The sequence below is a fragment of the Equus asinus genome, chromosome 2, assembly GCF_041296235.1.
Source record: "Equus asinus isolate D_3611 breed Donkey chromosome 2, EquAss-T2T_v2, whole genome shotgun sequence".
In the NCBI taxonomy this organism is placed as follows: domain Eukaryota; kingdom Metazoa; phylum Chordata; class Mammalia; order Perissodactyla; family Equidae; genus Equus; species Equus asinus.
Genome location: NC_091791.1, coordinates 120,936,159 through 120,954,647, shown reverse-complemented (window position 1 = coordinate 120,954,647; position 18,489 = coordinate 120,936,159). Strand labels below are relative to the sequence as shown.

The window sequence follows — 18,489 nt, the reverse complement described above, 5'->3', positions numbered from 1 at the left end:
GCCCTGGAGTTAAAGATGGAGAAACTAGAGGAGGTTGAAGTTAAGACCCACATTTCTACAGATAACTGTAGGCAGAGTAAAATAATCCTGAATTCCTAGGCTTTTTTCTTTTTTCATCATTAAGCATGTTGGTTGATTAACTCTGTTTTTTGCTTTCAAAGGGCTGCTCAGTTTTTGCGGAAAATGGCGGACCCACAGTCCATCCAGGAATCTCAGAATCTGTCCATGTTCCTGGCCAACCACAACAAGATCACACAAGTAAGGCTCACGCTCTCCCCACTCTGGCTGGCAGGGTGCATGGCTGGGGGGTGGGGGACCCGGGGCCAGGAGCAGACCATGGCACAGGTCTCCTGCTCTGTGTGTCAGTCTCTGCAGCAACAGCTCGAAGTGATTTCTGGCTATGAAGAGCTCCTCGCTGACATCGTGAATCTGTGTGTGGATTACTATGAGAACAGGATGTACTTGACACCCAGTGAAAAACACATGCTTCTCAAAGTACGTGTGGGGTGACTGCCCATTGTACTCTGGAGGGAGGGATGGCCTTGCTGTCATTAATAGGCTGTGCTTTGTCTAAGATCCTTTTGCATGCCTTTTCTTATTCTGACGCTTGCCGTGTGTGTGTGTGTGTGTGTGTGTGTGTTTGTATGTGTGTGTGTGTGTGTAGCATCCTCTGCCCTGCACACAGCCTATAGTTGCACTACAGGCTCTTGACACATTCCTGTGAGTATGTCCTGGGCTTGACCCCGGTGCCAGGTGGATCATATGCCCACCCCCAGAAAAGGTGCTTGTGGGTGAGGAGGTCCTGGGTCCAGGGTTTCTCCCAGCATTAAGCTTCTGTAGTACAGGTTATACCTTACTCCACCTATCAAGGATGTGATTCCGAGGAATTAAACATACTGTGTCACCATGATTAAAGTAGACTTGTTGTTCCAGAAACAGCCATTTACCATATTGTTCATTATTATTCTATTTCAAGATGAGGAGGTTTTCAGTGACATTCCTCGTGGGGCCAGGAGAAGGTGGTTCCGCCATTCCCTTTGCTCTGCCCTCCACGTTTGTGGAGGGAAGCCCTGGAGACCCTGTGCTGCATGTCCGGCTGCCCAAAGCCCTCCCTGCAAGAGCGGGCCCAACAAGACCTCATCACACTGGAGAGCCCACTGGATAGCACTGTGATGGCTGAAATGTTCTGTCGGTGCTGTCTGATGCAGGGGCCCCTGGCTATGGGTGCTCATGGAAATCCGTATTTTGTACTGCATTGTGCTTGATGAGAGGTGGAGCTGATGTGTGTGCCTGGGGAGGACGCTGAAATAGCTGCAAGAGATGACGCATGTAAAAGAATAGCTTCTCAAGAAGGGATAGCTATTTATTTCCAAGGAGCTTTTAAAAACGCTTTTTGAAAGGAGTGAATTGTCATTTCAAAATAAACTGTAGCAGTATAAGTGCTTAGAGGCAATTAAACTTGCAGGTCTGCGTTTTATGTGATTTTCAGGTCATGGGGTTTGGTCTGTACTTGATGGATGGGAGTGTCAGCAACATCTATAAACTAGATGCCAAGAAAAGGATAAACTTATCCAAGATTGACAAGTACTTCAAGGTAAGTTGCGTTTTTTTAGATAAATGTTTTTATTGAAATGTATACCACTTGAAATTTGGGAGATGAACCCCTATAACCATGACACATATCAGGAAATGGGGCATGCTGACTGGCAGCGCTCACACTCCTGTCTACAGAGGCGGCTTCTCTGCCTCCTGCTGTGCACCAGTGTTGCCTGGGTTTGAACCTTGTAGAAAGGGGATCAAGCCATGTCCTCTCTCGTGCATCTGGCCACTTTCACTCACTCTGTTTGTTAGAGTCATCCCTGTGGGAGCCTGCAGCTCCAGTCCTTAGGTTTTTATTGTGGTGGAGCAATTCTTGTGATTAGACTGCAGTTTATTTATCCATTTTGTTGTGATGGACGTGAGATTGTTTCTGGGTTTTGGCTGCTGTGATTTAGTGCACGTCTGTGCTCGTTTCTGTTGGAATATACCAGGTGGGGGGTGGTGGTTGCGGGTCCTGGTAGTAAATCCAGCCTGACGACTCTCCCACATGGTTGTGCAGATTTGTGTTCCTTCCAACAATGAACGAGCATTCCCATTGTTCCACATCCTTGGCAACACTTGGCACTGTCACTTTTTGAGGGGAAGGGGCATCCTGAAGGGTATGTCCATCCTTATGATTTCCTCAGTAGCATGTCCTGCAGTTTAGTCGCTGTTTCCTTGGTGACTTTTCATGCTGTTAGCCTTTTGTGTGTTCTCTCTGGTGAAGTGTCACTTCAAGTCTCTACTTCTTTTTTCCCTGTTGATTTGTAGTCTGTGTATTCTGGGTCCATGTCCTTTGTTGGATACATGTGTTCTAAAATACATGCCTTCTCCCCTATGTGGCTCTCCTTTTCACTTTCTTAAAGGTGTCATTTGGTAAACTTCTGTTCAATATTTAATGTAGTCCAATATATCGATCTTTAATGTCCACTTTAGGAAATCTTTGTATACAGCAGGCTCATGAGAATTTTCTTCTGTGTTACCTCCTAGACGTGTCACCATTTCCTTTTCCATCTAGATCTGTAATCCCCTTGAAAGTTTCCTCTGTGCATGCTGTGAGGTAGTGGGTTGACATTCTTGGATTTTTTCCTCCCCATTATACATATCCAATTGACCCTGTCCATTTATTGCAAAGACTATCTTTTCTCCCATTGCCCTGCCGTGTTACTTGGGTCATAAAGCAGGTGTCTGCATGTGTGTGACTGTCTTAGCTTCTCTATCTTTCTCCACTGGTTTCCATCTGTGCTCCAGGGCCACACTGTCTTAGTTTTCCAAAGGAATAGGTCTGCATATCAAGAAGTCGTCAAGTTATGTTCTTTAAGATTGCCTTGAGTATCATCCCTTCACCTTTCGACCTACATCTTAGAATTGGCTTGCTGATTTTCACAAGCACACAGGCACACACTACTGATAGCCTGGTTTTCCTCTTGGAATATTGTTTGGAATTCCATTGAATCTATAGATCAACTTAGTGAGAATGGACATTTAAAAAATACCAAGTCTTCCAATACATGAACCTGATATATTTCTTCATTCACTTAGAATTTTAAATTTTCTCTAGAATTTTTGGTGGTATTTTTGCTTAGAAGTCTTGTACATATTTTGTTCATGTATTCATACATACTTTTTTGATGCTATTGGAAGTTGTTCCTCTTTAAATTTTCTTTCTTTCTTTTTTTTTTTTTTTTTTTTTTGTTGTGGAAGATTAGCCCTGAGCTAACTGCTGCCAATCCTCCTCTTTTTGCTGAGGAAGACTGGCCCTGAGCTAACATCTATGCCCATCTTCCTTACTTTATATGTGGGACGCCTACCACAGCATGGCATTCCAAGCGGTGCCGTGTCTGCACCCGGGATCTGAACTGGTGAAACCCGGGCCTCCGAAGCAGAACGTGCGCACTTAACCGCTGTGCCACCAGGCCGGCCCCTCATTTTCTAATTGTTGCTTGCATATAGAAATGCAGTTGATTTTTTTGTAACTATAGATCTAGCAAAAGGTAGGTTAATTTTAATATTTGAATTGGTTTTATGAATGTTGGTTCTTAATTTGTATTTTGTTCCGAAAGTGCATGTAGAAGTTATTTACAACTTTTTTGCAGTAAATGATTTGCAGAAATAGCGTTCAATGCATAGTAATTATTACTATTACTCGTTCTTCTTGTGTTTATGTATTTGGTGACTAAACATACATAATGACCCTGTTTTTTTTGTTCTTTGAATACAGCAGCTCCAGGTGGTTCCACTGTTTGGGGACATGCAAATAGAACTGGCAAGATACATCAAGACCAGCACGCACTATGAGGAAAATAAATCTCGGTAGGACAAGCTGCCCATTAGAGCATTCTGCTGTGGCCTCACTGTCGTTTAATAACTCTAGTCATTTATCTGAGATAACACCTTTGCCATTCTCAACTCTCTGGAACTGAATGCCTAATGTGGTAGCCCTTGCCATGTGTGGCTGTTTACCTTTAAATTCATTAAAAAATGCAATTTATTTTCTTAGTGGACTAGCCATTCAAATATTTAATAGTTTGTGGCTACTGTATTGGTGAGCACACATACAGAACTTTTCCATCATCCCAGAGAATTCTTTTGGATAGTGCTGGTTGAAATGTAGACTTGTTAACAAATTCTCTGGGCCTTGTGGTCTGCTGGTCACTTCTTAACAAGCAGCCCTGTTTGTGGGTGGGATGTTTGCGTGTATCTTACAGAGGGTACAAGACTGTAACCTGTCGACCAAATCCAGCCCAGGCCTGTTTTTGGAAAGTCTTTGTTGCTGAGAACGATCTTTACATTTTAAAAGGGTTGTTTTTAAAATAAGACAATGTGACTATGTGACAGATGTGACAGAGACAGTGTAGCCCACAAATCCTAGAGTATTTACTTTCTGGTCTTATATAGAGAGAGGTGGCCAACCCTGCCATATAGGATCTGTAGCTCACAGTTAAGGTATTATTGTAGATTCCACATAGGCGGGTGAGTCCCATAGGATGCTTTTGCTGACTTTTGTCAAATGCATGCACCCATAGCCAAACTGGCCGAAGTTCAACCATGATTTTGAAAAACCAGTTGCATCTCAATCTGTTCACTCTGAGGCTGGCAGTCTTTTTCTTTAAAGGCCAAATAGTAAACACGTTAGGCTTCCGGGGGCCACATGTGGTCTCTGTCTCATATTCTCGTTTGTTTTTTCTTTTCTTTTTTGTCTTATTAAGCAAGTTTTTAAAAATGTAAAAACCATTTGTACGGCCCTAGACCCATACAATAGCTGGCCGCATTTGACCTGTGCTGTAGTTTGCCAACCTCTGTGCTAGTTTATTTCCAAATATATTTGCCATTAAATCTGCTATGTGATCCACTCTTAGATGACTTCTCACTCTCCTCTATGTTAAGTTCATTAAGCTGAAACTTCTTTGTGCTTCAGTACCACCTCAAACTCTGATTTGGAACATGAGCTGATGTCCATGGTGTGAATGTCCGGCTGTGACTGAGTTCAGGCTGACAGCGTGACATTCATTACACGATGCTTCTGCCCTAACAGATAGGGATTAGCTCTAGATCATAAGTAATGGAAAGTCAGTAAGAGAATCAGGAAACCATGAGTTTGTGCACTTATTGTCTGTTTTTAATATGATTTATTCTAAGCTTATAGCATTTAATTGGTAATAATGCCCATGTTTCACAGCTTCCTTGGGAGGTGCCTGAGCATATAGCAATCAGCTTTGGGAGCCTGGCCCAAGAGCCTCACACCAGCATCTGGCCCCAGAAAGGGCAGATGCAGAGTGTGCCAATGCCAGCAATCAGGCTCTGGGCTCCAGTGCCTTGCCTGAGGTGGATATGCTGTTGGGGGTCTGCAGGGGAGGCAAGTGTATTGAGAATGGATCCCAGTGCAGAGCCTGTGCCTTGCACGCTCATTGCAGACTTGAGGAGCTGCCTGGGATAATGCCAACATAATCATCCCATCATCCTGTAGTGGAATCAAAGAGAAAGAGGTACTACTTGAGACAGTGCACTGATCATCTCAAAAAGTGGTAACTTGTATTCCATCCCTTCACGAAAAGGAGACCAGCTTGTTAAAAACACAGAGAGAGTACTGGTGCTACATGTGAGGGGGCAGCCGTCTAAGTCCTAAGATCCATGCTTTCTGCCCAAGAGCACCAGCAGTTTCAGTTCTTAATAAACTTCTTTCCCACTAAATTGTGTCTGTTTGCTGCTGAAATGGTGTGTTGTGCACATAGGTAGTTATGGTGACAGTGTCTAACTTCCAGATGATGTCAGTTTTCAACTCTCCCCGTAAGGATAACTTTTGCTCCTGAGTCTTTGGCTGATTTGTTTCTATACTATAGCTTATATTTTCCCATGTGAGTAATAAAGAAATAGTTCCTGCCAACTCTGCAATGATACGTCAAGAGATCCTCGCAAGGGTGATGCATTGTCCTAAATCCAGCAGCATCTCTCAGCGTTTTAGAAAATGGTTTATTGATTATAGAGAAATTACAATTCCTTTTCCAAAATACAGATATGAGAAGGTAGGGCAGTGACCCTGACACAGGGAGAGGGGGCTGGGCCAGCTCTGTTTCCTTGCTGAGAATTCCATATTCTTTCCTAGCCTCCAGCTCCTCTCCCACGCTATGCATGTGTTCTTGGGCACCCAGCGTTGTGCTGCATAAGCCTTGTGCAAGTGCCCTCAGGTGACACACATTTCCCCTTCACTGCAGATGGACGTGCACATCTTCCAGTAGCAGCCCGCAGTACAACATCTGTGAGCAGATGATCCAGATCCGGGAGGACCACATGCGCTTCATCTCAGAGCTGGCACGCTATAGCAACAGTGAGGTGAGTGGGCCTTCTGCGCCCGCCCGCACTGACACCTGAGGACAGATGGCCCTAGAATGTCATCTGTGTTCTCTGCAACCAAAAACTGACGTTAATTGCTTTGAGAAGCATAGTTGAGTACGAATACTTAAAAAGCACTCGTTATAATGGATGGCAGTGCAGTCAGCATCGTTTTTATCTGTTCACCTGTAGATCTTTTTTCAGAAAAATGTAATAGAGGTCCCAAAAGAAAGGACTTTTCTTTTCAGTCCTTTGAGGAAAGACCATGAATTAAGTCTGTTTCCTAGTCTAGTCTTGTTTCCAAGCTGCTAGAAGAGAGAGGGTAGGGCCTCAGGAAAGGAGTGATTATGGCTTGTGGCCGTTTCGTGCCTAGAGGCAGGAAGTCTTGAAGGCAGAGGCGTGTAGGAGCTGCTGGGTCGGTGGGAGGACGTCCTGGTGCCCAGGGGAGGGCCTGGAGTTGGGTGTAGGAGGAAGCACTATCTCCTCGGCTTCAGGCCTTGTTAATTCCTTTCGGCTTTGCAGCTGGGTTTCCTGTGTCCTTGTTTGGGCTGATCACGTTATCCCCACCTGTCAAGTGTGACTCCAAGCTAGCCCTGCCAGTATGTGGGGTGTGCCGGAGGGGTGTGTGAGTGTGGAGGAGCATTGGGAATGGCACTTCTCATATCTTAGCAGACAAGGCAGCAAGGTCAAAGCAGTGGTCAGTGGTATGGGTTCTGCAAATAGTCAAGAGGAACCCGGGGACTTGGGGCCACAGACACAGGTCTGGTTTGTGAGACTGTGGTACCTCAGGGTTCTCAGGAGGACCGTTAACATTTGTGGGGAACAGCTCTGTGCGTTGGCCCCACCCATTGCAGGATGATGAGCACCCCTGCCCCCACCCACCAAACGCTAGTCGTCATACAACTAGAATGACTGAAAGACAGCCCAGATGTTTTAGGGCATGTGCTGCCTCCAGCAGACCCCTGGTAGGTGGCCGACTCCCTAGTGAGGAGGCCTTACTTCACCCCTTCTCCAGCGGCCAGCACAGCCCTTAGGGTAGAGATGGGGAGCAGCCCCTTGAGACTTCATGATGTAGTTGTAAACCGAGTTCATGGGAAGCTCTCAAACAACACGTAGAGCTGATTTTTACTCCAAAAAGAGCATCTAACAGCATGCATGGTTCCTGTCATCTTCCTTTTGCTGTTGAGTGTAGTACCTTCAGGATAAGATGATGATTTTAACAAGAAGAAAGAGATCGACCTTTGAATGCTTTACTCAGTTTGTTTGTTTATTTATTTGCTGAGGAAGATTCGCCCTGAGCTAACATCCGTGCCGATCTTCCTCTAATTTTTAGTATGTGGGCTGTCAGCACAACATGGCGAGTAACAGAAAAATATAGGTCCAAGCCCGGGAACCAAACCTGGGCCACTGAAGTGGAGAGCACTGAACTTAAGCACTAGGCCGCCAGCAACTTTGGCTGTTTCGTGTCTTGGCTATTGTGAATAATGATGCAATGAACCCAGGGTTGTAGAGTCAGTTGATTTTTGATGAGGGTATACTCAGTGGGGAACAAATAATGCTGGGGAAACTGGGAATCCACATAGAAAAGAATGAAGTTGGACCCTTTCCTCATACCATACAAAAAATGCAACTCAAAATTGATCATAAAACTAATTGTAAGAGCTAAAACTACCAAACTTTTTAGATTCTACATATTAGTGAGACTGTACAATATTCGTCTTTCTCTGTCTGACTTATTTCACTTAGCCCAATACCCTCAGGGTTCATCCATGTTGTTACAAATGGCAGGATTGCCTTCTTTTTTTCGTTTGAGGAACATTAGTCCTGAGCTAACATCTGCCACCAGTCTTCCTCTTTTTGCTGAGGAAGATTGGCTCTGAGCTATATCCATGCCCATCTTCCTCTACTTTATATGTGGGACGCCTGCCACAGCATGGCTTGCCAAGTGGTGCGTAGGTCCGCACCCGGGATCCGAACCTGTAAACCCCACGCCGCTGAAACAGAACGTGCAAACTAAACCGCTGTGCCACTGGGCTGGCCCAGGATTTCCTTCTTTTTTATGGTTGAATAATATTCCACTGTGTATACAAGCATATGTATATACATACACACACACTATTTTTCCAAATTTGTTTGCCTCAGGATCCAAATTAAGTTCCAGACACTGCAGTTTGTTGATGTGTCTCCTTGGAGATGTGTCCCCCTCCATCTCTCTCACTCTCTGGGGTATCATTTGCCATGACTTCTGTCCCGTGTTTCCTATACATTGGTAGTTAGATCTGGAGACCTGATCAGACTCAGCTTCCCTTCTCTCAGCCCACTCGGCCCTTCGTCGGCCATGCCGCAAACCGCTGGAATGTCTGGCTGACTCTGTGATGCGGGCAGCGTTGTCTGCTGCCTAGCTGCGTGTACCTGTAAGGGTGATACTCTAGTTCTGCCCTCCTCCTCAGCCCTCATACCAGCTGTGCCTTACTCTGTGGGATCCCTCCTCCAGAAGAGACAAGGTCACAGCTGGATTCCTTTGCTTTACGTATCAATTGTTAAAATAATTGATTCCCTAGCATCATCTAAGATAACAAATCAAGGGTTTTTTTAGTACTGTGTTGAAGTCAATCTACTTCAGTTCTTTTCTTTTTCTTTTTTTCCCATACTGGTTCTTAATGACTCCTGCAAATTTTGACTTGATGTCTCAAGATACACTCAGCAATTTTAAAATAGCAATACTGGCACTGCTAATAATCATATAATTACTAGAAACAACATAGTTTTATATCGTAATATATAACTTTATGTTATATTATAATAACAATACAATTACCAAAAATTGTTTAAGATTTATTTTGCGGTGGATTTTGTCCTTAGATTTCTCCCTCTGGGTTGTTCATTCACTGTCTCTCAAAGTCGCTTGAAGTGTTTTGTTTTGTGTTGGTCTCAGCCTATTGATAGTGATGCTGAGACACTCTCTTGGAACTGTGCTACTTGTGGCAGCCTGAGGGTAGAAAGAGAGCATGCATGTGGGCCTGGGGTTCTGCTTTTATTGGAGTTGAGGGTAGGGGCGTAGTGTTTCATGGGCTCACTCTTTATTGGTGAATTTGAAACGTAAGAGTGGGAATGTAAAGCGTGGGAAGAGAAAAAACAAGTGGCCCAAATGGTTGCTTATGGAAACCAACTAAGATCTCTAAAGCAAAGGAGCCTTAGGGAGGCAGGTGGCCTCGCTCTTTACCTGGTCATGTGGCTGGCAGTGTGTCTGTTGAGACAGCTATCTTTGAAGTGGATGCCACACAATCAAAGCTTATGTGAGGCACTTGCATTACAAAAAAGAAAGACTAACTGTCAGCGCATCCAGTCCCCTGGGTCACCCAGGGCTCTCTAAAAGGGGAACTGCATGGGTGGAGCAGCCTGGCTCTTTATCTAGTTGTGTAGCTGGCAGTGTGTTTATTTGAGATGGATGTCTTTGAAATGGATCCCTTGGCAATCAAAAGGTTAATGTCAGGCACTTACATTATAATCAAAAAAAGTCAATTATCAGACACTTATGCTATATGGCCCCACTGTGCGGCCATGATGCCAACTTATTACACAGTTCAGTTCATTGTTTCATTTTGCTTTTGAGTTTCAGGGATCCCTTCCCCCCCTAATTTAATGTTATGTCGTAGTATATACCGTTTATGTGGTTCCCAAGTCAGATGTCTCAAAGGAGGCATGCTCAGAGAAGCTGGCTTCCCCTCCACCCTGTGCCTCCCTGCCCTGTAGGTCACTATACTTAAATCTGTTTTATTTGATATAAGCAAATACACAGGATGTGCACGTTTTCCTTTATTTGGCAAGTGGAAACATACTGTGCACAGGCCTCTCTGAGCACCATGCCCCGGAGGTTCATCCAGCACAGTCTACAGCATCTTTTCTCTTTGCTTTGAGAGCTACAGAGCATTCATCATTGGGGGCTCTGTGGATGCCAGCCTGTTGCTACATGTGCCCACATCATTTCATATTTTAGAATGTACCTTTAGAGTAGGTTCCTAGAGTGGGTTTGGTGGGTCACGGGGTAAATGCATAGGTGGTTTTTCTGCATATGGGGTATCTTCCTGATACTTCTGTTGTGCTCTAGGTTGTCACAGGGTCTGGCCGCCAGGAGGCTCAGAAGACAGATGCTGAGTACCGGAAGCTCTTCGACTTGGCACTGCAGGGCCTGCAGTTGCTGTCTCAGTGGAGCGCCCATGTGATGGAAGTGGTAGGCATTCTGTGCTTGCTTTTATTTGGAAATGCAGGGAATTAAAAGAACATCAACCTCCAGCTGGTTAGAATTGCTTTTGTTCCCAAGCTCCAAGAAATTGACTAAATGATATTTGTTCTGCATTAACTTTGGTCTTTGGATCAAGAAAACATTGGCTTTTTAGCTTTGGCCTTAGAAATAAGAATATATATCAATTTAAATGTTTCTAAGATGACTCAACATACATTGCATGTATGTATGTTACAAATAAAGGGCCTCATCTTTTAAAACGTTTTATAGAATTAAATTTAAGTACTGTTATGATGATTTTTAATTCTCTTTTATTTAAACAATATTTTCTCTGTGGGGTTCTAGCCATCACTTTTTTTGTTTAGTATTAGTAAAATGGTTTCTGATGCCATGTAGAGATTTGGATACCTATAAGTCATAGAGAGTTTTCTCTTTTGTTGTTTATTTTGATCAGACCAAAATTATATTGGATGAGTACATGATCATTTGAATAGCTAATTCTCTTTTTAAACGGTGATGAAATGCCTAGAGTGTTAGAGAGTTAAAATATCCAGGCCGTTTTGTCTGATGTATTTCTTAAACCTCTGGTCTGTTTCTTAAACCCAAAGTCGCATGGCCAGAATGTTTTGCACTCTTAGGGAGATGGACTCTGTGTGTGTCTGCGTGGTGTGTGCACGCATGCGTAGTGTGTGTGTGTGAGTGAGTGTGACTTTCAGACTCTGCAAATACTACAAGGCTGACCTTTCGGTAGCTTTGGTGAAGGTCATGTGAGTGAGACAAGCAGTTAAGCATTGTTCGTTCAGTGTGAATGTCTTCCTCCTTTCTGACCACACCAGTATTCATGGAAACTTGTGCACCCGACGGACAAGTACTCCAACAAGGACTGCCCTGACAACGCTGAGGAGTATGAGCGCGCCACCCGCTACAACTACACCAGCGAGGAGAAGTTCGCCCTCGTGGAGGTATGGTTTGTCTGCTTTCTCTTCCTCCTATGACTCTGGCCTCAAACTGTCTTCCCTTTCAAAAGCAAAGGCAAAAATGTGACTAAAACTGCCCATTTTATGTCATTACTTTTATGTAGGGTAACCCTTTGCATCTATCACAGTTCTCAGAACAGGATAAAGTAGGTTCTTGGTGTCTGCACTGACAGCTCCCCTGGGCAGATCAGGGGTTTGCTCGTGAGCATCTGGGAGGGGGAGCAGCTTTTGGTGTGGAATGCAAGAGGACACGACATGACCCTGGCAGTCTGAGAGAGAAGCGCCCCTCATCTCCTCCAGCATTTCCAGCTGTTGAATCACCAGCTCTTTGCTCTCACACATGTCAGCTGTGGCTCCCTCAGTTATGCACTGTCTTCATGAGCCTTTTGATGAACAGAAGCTCTTACATTTCACTGCCACCCAGTTTCTTTTCTTTTGTAGTTGAACTTTGCCTGCCTTGTTTAAGAAATCTTTGCATGCTGTAAGGTCCTCAAGGTATTCTCCTCCACTGCCTTCTGGATGTTTTATTCTGCTTTCACGTTTAGGTCTGAAATTCACCTGAAGTTAGTTTTTGAAACACTTCGCCTGCCCCCTGCTCTGCTTGCCACCTTTATTGTGAACAAGTGACCATACGTGTGTGGGTGTGTTTCTACTCACTCTTCTAATCCATCGGCCACTGTGTCTGTCCCGTGCTAACACCCCTCTGTCTTAATTACTATTGCTTGTTCTGGGTATAGTAAAGCAAGTCTTTCTGTCCTTAGGAGTTCCTCAGCTATTCTTGCCTTTTGTATTTTCATGTAAATTTTAGACTCATCTTTTCATATCCCAGTGAAACTTTTTGGAATTTATGTGGATCATTTTAGGGGAGAATTGACAAATTCATAATATTGAGACTTTTATAAATATGATATATCCCTCCATTTGTTTAGATTCTCTTTAATTTGTCTTTTATAATCTGTGTAACACTCCTGCACATCCTTTGTTAGCTTTATTTCTAGGTGTTTGATAGCAGGTGGTATACTTTTAAGTTTTTATAAATATTTGTCACTGGTATTACAAATATAAATTATTTTTTGTAGTTTTCCTTATGTCTATCAATTTATCTAAACTGACTTATTAATCGTAATAAAGTACCCATAGATTCTTTGGGATTTTTTACTTACATAATCATATCATCTGGAAATGATGACAATTTTATTTCTCGCATCTTTCTTTTTTTTAAAATCACACTGGGTAAGACCCCTACTCGTTAAATAGGAGGCACCAGGCATCCTTGTCTCATTTCTCATCTGAAAGGGAAAGCTTTCAATGTTTCACTATATACTGTATTTGCTGTAGGGTTCCAGAAGCCACCCGTCATCAGGTCTGCAAAGAGTGAGAATTTCACTTCTTCATTGCCAATTTGGATCCCCTTTATTTCTTTTTCTTGCCTAATTACCCTGGCCAAAACTTCCAATACTGTGTTGAATAAGAGCTACAAGAGTGGGCATCCTTGTCTTGTTCCTGTTCTCAGAGGGATGGCTTTCAGTTTTTCCCCATTGAGTATGATGTTGGCTGTGCGTTTGTTATATATGACCTTTATTATGTTGAGGTACTTTACTTCTATACCCATTTTATTGAGAGTTTTTATCATATATGGATGTTGCATCTTGTCAAATGCTTTCTCTGCATCTATTGAGATGATCATGTGGTTTTTATTCTTCATTTTTTTAATGTGGTGTATCACATTGATTGATTTGCAGATGTTGAACCATCCTTGCTCAGGGCTTTGTAAACCCGTTTCTTTTTTTTTTGGTCTTAGGGCCTTCTTGATCATTTCTTGCAGTGGGAGTCTTGTGGTGATAAACTCCCTTAGCTTTTGTTTATCTGGGAAAGTTTTTATTTTTCCATGAAGTCTGAAGGTTATTTTCTTTGGATAGAGTATTCTTGGCTGAAAGTTTTTGTCTTTCAGAATTTTGAATATATTTTTCCACTCTCTCCTAGCCTGTAAGTTTTCTGCTGAGAAATCTGCTGAAAGCCTGATAGAGGTTCCTTTGTAAGTTGTTTTCTTCTGCCTTGCTGCCCTTAATATTTTTTCTTTGTCATTGACTTTTGCCAGCTTTACTACTGTATGCCTTGGAGAAGATCTTCTTTTTTTTTTTTTTCAGGAAGATTAGCCCTGAGCTAACATATGGTGCCAATCCTTCTCTTTTTGCTGGGGAAGCCTGGCCCTGAGCTAACATCCGTGCCCATCTTCCTCTACTTTATATGTGGGATGCCTGCCACAGCATGGCTTGTCAAGTGGTGCTGTGTCCGCTCCTGGGATCTGAACCGGCGAACCCTGGGCCCCCAAAGCAGAACGTGCACACTTAACCACTGCACCACCGTGCCAGCCCAAGAGAAGGCCTTTTTACATTGATATAATTAGGAGTTCTATTAGCTTCTTTCGCTTGTATTTTCAGCTCCTTCCCCAGGTTTGGGAAGTTCTTAGCTATTATTTGTTTCAACATGCTTTCTGCTCCATTCTCCTTCTCTTCTCCCTCTGGAATACCTGTAATCTTTATGTCGTATTGCCTAATTGAGTTGGATATTTCTTGGAAAATTTCTTCATTTCTTTTTAGTCTTACTTCTCTCTCCTCCTCCATCTGAAGCTTTTCTGAATTTCTGTCCTCCAGACTGCTAATTCTCTCCTCCATAATATCAGCTTTGTTATTCAGGCAGTCCAGATTTTTCTTTATCTCATTCATTGTGTTTTTCCCCTCCACCATTTCTGATTGGTTTTTCTTTATAGTTTCAATCTCTTTTGTGAGGAATTCCCTCTGTTCTTTAATTTTATTGCTGATTGTACTGAACTATCTGTATTTTCTTGTAATTCATTGAGTGTTTTTATGATAGCTACTTTGAATTCTCTGTCATGTAAATTATAAATTTCTTTGCCTTCAGGATTGATTTCTGGCTGCTTGTCATCTTCCTTCTTGTCTGGAGTATTAATATATTTCTTCATACTGTTTGATGGCATGGATTTGTGTCTCCACATGGTGATAGTATCAGGTCTCAGCTTCCACCTGCTGCCACTGGGTGGGGGTCAAGAGCTGTGTATTCTGAGCCCCCCCGATGCCCAGCTTGCTCGCTCATAGCTGCTCTTTTTCTAATGTATGCCTGAGTGCCCTGTCCCACTGGCTGAGCCGGAGCTCCAGGCAGAGGGAGGGGCGCTTTCTTTTCCGGCACGATCCCAGGGGTTTTCTTGCTCTACCCTTGCTGTCTGCTCCCCTGGGTTGCTGGCTTTATGAGGACACCCCAGAGTAGCTTGGCCATCTCTGTGGGGGGCTTTCCCAAGGGCTGTGAGGGACCTTGGAGATTGAAGGTGTTCTCGTAAAGATCTCCCCCTTCCCCCTCACGTCTCAGAGCCGCGCACACTCCCATGCGCTGGGTCGCTGCCCTTGGGGGAGAGAGAGGAGATCCCCTTACCTCCTTCTACTTCCTCTGGGTGCTCCAGCACCTCCACCTTCAGGCATCTGGCTGCATGGGTTTCTCAGATGTCTTTTATGTTGTGTGAATGTCCTCTGTTGGTTTTTTAGTGTCCTTTTCATTGTGTCTTAGTGGGTAGAGTAAGCGAAGAGCTCACTTTGCCGTGATGCTGACATCAGTCTCCGCATTACTTTGTCATAAGCTTCCATTCTAGTTTTTGGATGAAGCTTCAAAAAACGACTCATGGCGTACTCCTTCTTTTCTGTTGTCTGCAGTGGTTTGTGTAAGATGTCATTTCTTCCTCAAATGTTTGCTAACGTTTACTGGCAAAACTTTCCCTTCATGGAATGGTTTTTGAAACGTTCACTTTCTTTACTATATATAGCAGCATTCAGATTTTCTGTTTCTTCTTGTATCAGTTTTGGCAGGTTGTATTTTCATGGATTTTCTAAGAATCTTTCTAAATTTTCTAATGTTTTGGCATTAAGTTTTTCATAATAAATTTTCGTCTTATTTTTGGCACAGTGTTTTTTCCCACATACTATACAGTTCACCCATTTAAAATGTAAAATGCAGTGCTTTTTTGGTATGTTCACAGAGTTGTGGAATCACAATCAAATTTGGAACATTTTTGTTACCTCAAAAAGAAACCCCATGCTCACTAGCAGTCACTCCTGTTCTCCCTTCCCTTCTACCCTAGGCAGCCACCAGTCTACTTTCTGACTCTGTAGATTTGCCTGTTCTGAACATGTCGTGTAAATGGAATTCTGTAATATGTGGCTTTTTGTCACTGACTTCTTTCACTTAACAGTGTTTTCAGGATTCACACATGTATCAGTATTTCATTGTTTTCATTGCCAAATAATGTTCTGTTGTACGGATATATCATGTTTTATTTATCCGTGTATTAGCTGATGGACATTTGGGTTGTTTCCACTTTTTCCCTATTATGCCTAATGCTGCTGCAACTTTTGTCTGCAGGTTTTTGTATGGATGCATGTTTTCATTCCTTTTGATGATACACTTGCAAGTAGAATTGCTTGGTCATATGGTAACTCCATGTTTAACATTTTCAGAAACTACCAGATGGTTTTGTGAAGTGGCAGCATTATTCTACATTCCTACCAGCAGTGAATGAGGGTTCCACTTTCTCCAAATCCTGGCCAACACTTGTTATTGTCTGTCTTTTTTATTCTCACCACCTTGCTAGATGTGGAATGGTATCTAATTTTGGTATTTGATTTGCATTTCCCTAACAACTAATGATATTGGGCATATTTTCATGTGCTTATTGACAGTTTGTGCATCTCAGAGAAATGTCGATTCAGATCCTTTGCCCCCCTGCTATTTTTTTGGTGAGGAAGATTGGCCCTGAGCTAACGTCTGTTTCCAATCTTCCTCTTTTTGCCTGAGGAAGATTGGCCCTGAGCTAACATCTATGCCAGTCTTCCCCTGTTTTGTATATGGGATGCCCCCACAGCACAGCTTGATGAATGGTGTGTGTGTCCTTGCCCGGTATCCAAACCTGCGAACCCCATGCCGCCAAAGTGGAGTGTGCAAACTTAACCACTACACCGCAGGGCTGGCCCTCCTTTGCCCATTTTTCGATTGGGTTGTTTTTGTATTATTGGGTTCTTTATATATTCTACATACCAGTTCTTGTCAGACATGTGATTTGCAGTATTTTCCCTCATTCTGTGGTTTGTCTTTTTATTTTCTTAATGGGGTCATTTGAAGCACAAAAGTCTTTAATTTTGATAAAGTTCAATTTTTCTGTTTTCCTTTTGTTGTTTGTAGTTTTGGTGTCATATCTTAAGAAACTATTGCCTTACCCAGGTTACAAAGATTTACTCCTATGTTTTCTTCTAAGAGTTTATGGTTTTGCCTCTTATGTATAAATGTATGATCCCTTTGGATTGATTCTGTTAATGGTGTGAGGTCAAGGTTGTGTCAGGGGTCCCCAGGACCACCTCAGGCTAGATTTATCAGAAGGACTCACAGGACTAAGTAGCAGTTCTGTTCAAGATTATGATTTATTGCAGCAAAAGGACACAGATTAAAATCAGCAAAAGGAAAAGGTGCATGGGTGACATCCAGGAGAAACCAGGTGTCCCCTACTGGTGGAAGTGCCCAGGATGTGCTTAATTCTCCCAGCAATGATGAGTGACAACAGATGCAGTTTTTCCAACCAGGGAAGCTCATCCAAGCCTTGGTGGCCAGGGTTTTTATTGGGGTCAGGCATGCAGCAACCACAGGACTGACCTCCGCTTCTCAGACTCCAGAACCCCAGAGCAAAAACAGGGTTCACCATAAACCACATTGTTAGCATCAACTGTCTGTCAAACTGCTGCTCCACTGGCCCAAAGCCACAGACACGCATACACTCTTTTCAGGCAGAATCTTCTTGTGGCTCAGAGCTCGTCCTAGGAGCTAGCCAAGGGCCAGACCTGAAGACAGGCCTTTCTCAGGAATGTGCAGGGTTTAATCATCCCAGGCCTGCTGGGTTAACCCTTTTCTGCACAGTACACTGTCTTCATGCTTTGGCGTGTGGATATCCAGCTGTCCCAATACTATTTGTTGAAAAGATCATATTTCCCCATTGGATTGTTTTCACACCCGTGGTGAAAATCAGTTGACTGTAAATGTGAGGGTTTGTTTCTGGATTCCTACTTCTCTTCCCTATGCCAGTATACTCTCATAATCTCCCAATAGATGTCAACTTTGTGGTAATGCCCCCTTTCTATTCTTAATGCTGGTAATTCATGACTTGTTTGTTTTTCTCTTGATCAGTCTTGCTTGGTATTTGTCAACTTATTTATTTTTAAAACAGCTTTTTCTCAGTTCATCACCTCTATTATATGCTTGTTTTCTGTTTCATTAATTTTTGCTTTTAGATATTCATTTCCCTCTACTTTGGGGGGATTTATTTTGTTTTTCTTTTTATAAATTCATGGTGAATATTAGATTAGTATTATATTCAGGCTTTTTTGTCCTCTAGTATGTGCATCTAAAGCTCAAAATTTACCTTTCAGCTCATCTTTTTGTACATCCCGTAAGCTTGAATATGTAGTATTTTGATTTTCATTCAGATTGGCGTGATTTTGAATTTAGTTCAATTAGAATTTGAATTAGAGAATTTACTTTTTTAAATAGAAGTTTTCCCTTTTTTCCTTCATTAGAAAAGCAACACAGATTCATTAAACAAATCCCTAAAGTAAACAAACAGAAAACGTGGATGTGCAATGAGGACAGTACAGTGTCCATGACGCCATCACAGAGATGAACTTTACGCAGTTTATGCATTTTCTTTCAGGCCTTTTTATGCATATTAATTCAGTGTGCCATTATTGTTTAATAGATGGGATTTCGACTGCAAACTCTTATAACTTCTTTTTTCTTTTCCAGATAGTAACA

General features: G+C 42.8%; 1 protein-coding gene across 1 annotated transcript in view; it reads left to right on the top strand.

Moving 5' to 3' along the window:
- LOC106823927 (cytoplasmic FMR1-interacting protein 1) overlaps nucleotides 1-18,489 on the top strand; it is a 71,552-nt gene that overhangs the window by 8,509 nt on the left and 44,554 nt on the right. The window contains 7 exon segments of the mRNA XM_070497117.1: nucleotides 162-258; nucleotides 367-495; nucleotides 1,490-1,594; nucleotides 3,800-3,891; nucleotides 6,291-6,408; nucleotides 10,517-10,639; nucleotides 11,488-11,613. Of these exon segments, the coding sequence (XP_070353218.1) occupies nucleotides 162-258; nucleotides 367-495; nucleotides 1,490-1,594; nucleotides 3,800-3,891; nucleotides 6,291-6,408; nucleotides 10,517-10,639; nucleotides 11,488-11,613 (790 nt within the window).